The 5,442-nt window shown below is 36.8% G+C and overlaps 1 protein-coding gene across 1 annotated transcript in view; it reads left to right on the top strand.

Moving 5' to 3' along the window:
* The window catches only part of LOC107709752 (probable E3 ubiquitin-protein ligase DTX2), a 26,036-nt gene extending 20,810 nt beyond the window's left edge, over positions 1-5,226 (top strand). The window contains exons 4-8 of the mRNA XM_016514354.1: positions 838-905; positions 1,227-1,388; positions 2,188-2,349; positions 2,575-2,664; positions 4,125-5,226. Of these exons, the coding sequence (XP_016369840.1) occupies positions 838-905; positions 1,227-1,388; positions 2,188-2,349; positions 2,575-2,664; positions 4,125-4,346 (704 nt within the window). The 3' untranslated portion in view covers positions 4,347-5,226. The remainder of the gene's footprint in view (positions 1-837; positions 906-1,226; positions 1,389-2,187; positions 2,350-2,574; positions 2,665-4,124) is intronic.
* Positions 5,227-5,442: the final 216 nt, after the last annotated feature.

The following is a 5,442-nucleotide window of genomic DNA, read 5'->3' as shown; positions in this document are numbered from 1 at the left end:
TCTCTCATAGTTGAGGTATACCTATGATGAAAATTACAGGCCTCTCTCATCTTTTTAAGTGGGAGAACTTGCACAATTGGTGGCTGACTAAATACTTTTTTTCCCCACTGTATATGTGTCATCTTATAATCCGTGTACAATAATGCATAAAAATGCTCTCATTAGAGCAAACTCTGATTCAGGAAGTCTAGAGCAAACATTATTGCCTTAGGTATTTGGTGGTTGTTCCTTGGAAATACGCTGGAAGCAGATGTCATAACATGTCTCACTGCTTCCTACCAAAACACATTTCCATAATGTATTTGGTCATTTAGTAACCAAAACAAACACAACATTCTGCATTAAAGATACAGAAGGAGTTTATGTTCAAATAAACATCAAGTGTCTGCATAATGCACCAAATAGTCAAAGTGTTTATAACTATGAATAATTATATATTTATATTTAAAAATTGACTTTAGAGAGCACTTAATATTATAAAGGGAAGATACTTGGATGTTAAATAACCCACAAAATGGCTTGAAACTAACTTTTGTTGGGACATATTGATTATTTAAAAAATATTAATAATAAAGCCAATTGATGAGTCGCAACCATGTACAATGATTTGTTTCTTATAGGTGGTATTATGAGGAAGGATTCATTTGATTGGCCAAAAATCTGTGTAGTACAACCGATCACACAGCCTAGCTGACAGATACATATGGCTCTACAAGCCACAACACTGCAATTTAAGCTTTCAAGGTGTCTTTAACAAAATGTAATCATGTCATAACATTTGATTTTGAGTGGCAGTTATTGGACTCGTGTAGGTTACGGTCTGTCTTATGTTCTTAGCACCAGCTCAGAAACCAGAAGAAGTCATTAAGAAATACATGGAGGAAGTGCCTGTGGTCCCAGATGAGGTATATTTAAAGTTCACAGTCCAATAACACTTTTTGTACTAGCATAGATGGGTTAATTTCACAGGTCATATTTTACACCATGACTAAATGGAATGAAATATTTTGCTTAAAGAAAATAATGACCATCTCTGGACAATTTTTACATTTATTTTCCTGACTATTATACAGTTTTTCCTATGTAACAATGCAAAAATGGTCCTAAAATACAACATGACCTGTACATATTTTTATGCCATTCACCCATACGTTTAATGCCTCTTCTGGAAATATTACCCATGCCTTGCCCTGTGTGATATGTGACATCTGGCTGTGTGCTTTCAGGACTGTATTATCTGTATGGAGCGCCTGTCCTGCCCGTCTGGTTATGAGGTCCCAGCTGAGTGCTCTCAGTCTCTTCAGCCCAACACCGTGGGCAAACTCACAAAATGTGGTCACACTTTCCACATGCTCTGCATGCTGGCCATGTACAACAATGGAACCAAGGTGTGCATTTCCTTACCAACACTTCTAACTGACACGGATCTGGGAGCTAAACAAATAAAGCAGTTCTCTTAGTTGTATATTATACTATTGGACGGTAGCTCCAGGATTCGTTGCAGATTGGTATACTGTTAATAATCAAAAATGGATATGGAATGTGAGCTTGGAGTAAATGATGACAAAATTTGACATTTTTGGATTAAGTATACCTTTAAAAGTATTCCAATATACTATAACGTTCAAAAGCCAGAGTTTTTTTAAAGCAGTCTCTTAGGCTTACTATGGCCACATTTATTTGACAAAAAATACAGTAATATTAGATTTTATTACAAATTTCTATTCCATTACTCCAGTCTTCAGTTCTCATATGCTGATTTGCTGCTCAAGAAACATTTGTTCTTATTATTAATGTTGAATATTGTTGTTCTACTTACTATTTTGTGAAAACAGTTACAGTGTTTAGGATTGTTTGATGAACAGAAATTTCAAAAGAACGGCATTTATTTAAAATCGAAATCTTTTGTAACATTATAAACGTCTTCGCTGTCACTATTGGTTAAATTAATAGTGACAGTGAATCAGTCAATCAGTCCTTGTCAAATAAACGTTTTAATCTCTTTCAAAAACAAAACAAAACAATCTTCCTGACCAACACACGTTTGAACGTCAGTGTGTGTAATGCACTTTTAGAATTACTCCAGCAGTGACAATGGGTGCATGCAAATACAAAAAATCTTATTAGTTCCAAATATTTTCATGTAAACTATTCCTTTTATTTTCTCCCACTTTTGTTACACCACAGGATGGGAGTCTTCAGTGCCCCTCATGTAAGACAATCTACGGAGAGAAGACCGGCACCCAACCCAAGGGCAAGATGGAGATTTACAGTATCCCTCAGTCTTTGCCTGGACACCCAGACTGTGGCACTATACAAATCATTTACAACATCCCGCCCGGAATACAGGTCTGACTTGACAAGCTGATGTAGTGCTCTGTACTGTTTTATATTTATTTACACCATGATTTAAGCATATTCTTAACAATAATCTCTTCAGAAGAGGTAGGCTAAATAAATAAACTGAACGAAGTGCTGGAGGTCCATATGAACCAGCCAAATGTTTTCATCCAGCAGACTGCGTTTGTTAGGGGCATAACTGACTCATCATCTTAATGCACTCTTTGTCTGCAGGGTCCTGAGCACCCAAACCCAGGGCAGCCGTATACGTGCAGAGGATTCCCTCGCTTCTGTTTCCTTCCTGACAATGACAAAGGAAGAAAGGTAATGGAGGGAATTGACCCAGTTCAAATACAGATTTATGCCATACTCATTTGTCAGAATATTGAATCACTGGCCCTTTCACATATTAAACCTGTTAAATTACCGTTCAGTTGCTGAATCAACTGTTCCAGGACTACGTGTTACTCACACAAGCATTGGCTTTTGGTGCTGCTATTCACACACTGACACCAACATGCCGTTAAAATGTCATTGTGTGTAAAAAATATAGCAGGCTACTACTAGTTTAAAAAAAATACAAAAAAAATAAATTGTCCAGCTGCTAGAGATGTACATTTGAATGCTTAGTGCACGTAACTAAAGGTGCGGTCACATAAAAAAGGTCCATGGTCCAATTGTCAAAAGTGTATTGATGAACAAAGCACCACTCACACAGAAGTCACTGCCAAATCAGTGGGTTTTTGTTAAATGTGAGCCAAAATCATCACAATTAAAAGAACCAAAGACTTAAACTACTTCAGTCTGTGTGCACTGAATTTATTTAATACACGAGTTTCACAATTTGAGTTTAATTACTGAAATAAATGAACTTTTCCACGACATTCTAATTTGTTGAGATGCACCTGTATACACACACATATATATTTTACTTTTTAAGATTTTACATTTCTAATTTATTTACAATTATAATTTTAAATCTCTAATTAGAAATGTATAATTTTTGTTTATTACTTAAGATTTGTTTTTTGTTTTTAATTTACAAAATGTAAAAAAATTTAATACACATTTTTCACATATACAAATATTTTTTTTCATCAAATGTTAACATTTATATACAAAGAAAATTAGCAAAAATGACTCCCAAATTATAGTTATTATAAGAAATACTTAGCAAGTGAACACAAGTGATGAGAGATTATCAAAAATATCTTCATTTGTGTTCCAAAGATAAACGGAAGTCTTAAGGGTTTAGGACGACAGAATATAAATTTTTGAGTGAACGATGCTTTTACGTTTACTAGGTCTAAAAATTGCAAATAAACAATCAAAAATCACTGACCCATCTTAGATACTCAGCCCTGTAATAGTTGTGAGCTAGTTGTGTCAGTAAAACTTTGTCTGAAATTCCCTAAAGTCCTCCACTTCCATCAGAGCGTCCTTACCTTATACAAGGTCGAACCTTTAAAAGAATGTTTCAACTCCAGCATTTATCGATTGCCGATAACCACAGAACATAATTTCTTGTTTTTGTAACCTTTAACCGAGTTCATTAAGATCCATGTGAGTTTTAACGGCACGTGATTTCTCTTGCAAGAAAAAGAAATCACTCCATACTGCAGCGAAGTAACAGAAGAAATGCAGTATGTATTGCCTCACGACCAGCATTCATGTTTAATGTTGATCTTTGCACAGTGCTCAGGTTTGCGTTTCCCTCTCAAAGCAAACCGCAAACTGTGTTTATTTTAAAACTGAGGGTCCTGATCATCTCCAACCGTCTCCAGGTGCTGGAGCTGCTGAAAGTGGCGTGGACACGGCGCCTCATCTTCACCGTGGGCACTTCCAGCACCACAGGGGAGCCAGACACCGTCATATGGAACGAGATCCACCACAAGACGGAGATGATGTCCAACGTCTCCGGCCACGGCTACCCCGACCCCAACTACCTGGACAATGTGCTATCAGAGCTGGCGTCACAGGGCGTGACGGAGGACTGCCTGAAATGAGACCCTCAGTGCCAGGGGGCTCAAGGTGCAGCCATGTGAACCGGACTGTCCCATCTACTGTAGATCTAATAAAACTTGATGAAAAGGGAAAACTAGAGTTACGCTGTTGGTTTGATGTATGCGAATGTAGTTAAATGCAGCGTTCCTCATCCATTTCCACTCTTCGGCTGAGTCTAGAATATTAACGCACATGTAGGGTCACTGCTTTACTTTTTCCGTATTGTAAGGCAGCTACAGATGGTTCTGCGGGAATGGCACGGTTTAATGTTTTAGATTGGTGCCCAAATCTCATACCAGGAGGAAACTCGCCAATTCAGGCATCCATCTCAACACATGATTCATCATAGGGGCTATTATGTCCTTCCTGACGTACTACATTACAGTAGAGCATCTGCGACTATGATCATTGTACTATTGCTGGGAATCAAGCATACAATGTTTCTTTAAAAGCAGTACGAAAACAGTAAAAATTGCACATCAATGCAAGTCATAGATCTTTACTAGTACTGTAAAATGTACTGCTTCAGAAATGAAAGGCACTTTTACAGAATCTGCAGCTGTTAATTTACATCATTTTTGTTTTTGTTTTCAAGTTAGATTGATGATGGTGTTCACTTGCTGCTATTACTTTTTTCTTTTAGTTTTTTTGTTATTTTGTTTACAATTATGAGGGACTTCAAGGGATAGTCCATCCAGAGATGTAAATTCTGTCATCATTTACTCACTCTAATGTTGTTGCAAACTTGCTTTTTACTTTGGAAGGCAAAAGAAAATATGTTGTTAATCAAATAGTTTCTACTCCCGTTGACTTGCAGGACAAAAATGACAATGCAATCCAATGGGAACCAAAACTGTTTGCTTACCAACATTTATCAAAATATCATCTTTTACGTTCCATAGAAAGTGCGTAACTGTCTCGATTCCACATAATACGTTTTCTATTGCAATGGGCCCCCTTTTTGAATATACGTTAATGAATTTGATCTATTTAAAAATGCAAGACTTTCAACAGCTCGGCGACACTACGTAATGTTGATTAAAAAAACGTCATTGCTTATTTAATTGTAGTCCAGATCCTGAAAATAGGTGTAGAGAT

Source organism: Sinocyclocheilus rhinocerous, unplaced genomic scaffold (assembly GCF_001515625.1).
Source record: "Sinocyclocheilus rhinocerous isolate Xijiao unplaced genomic scaffold, SAMN03320098_v1.1 scaffold896, whole genome shotgun sequence".
NCBI lineage: Eukaryota > Metazoa > Chordata > Actinopteri > Cypriniformes > Cyprinidae > Sinocyclocheilus > Sinocyclocheilus rhinocerous.
The sequence above is the reverse complement of the archived record's forward strand: the minus strand, read 5'-3'. Positions and strand labels throughout refer to the sequence as shown.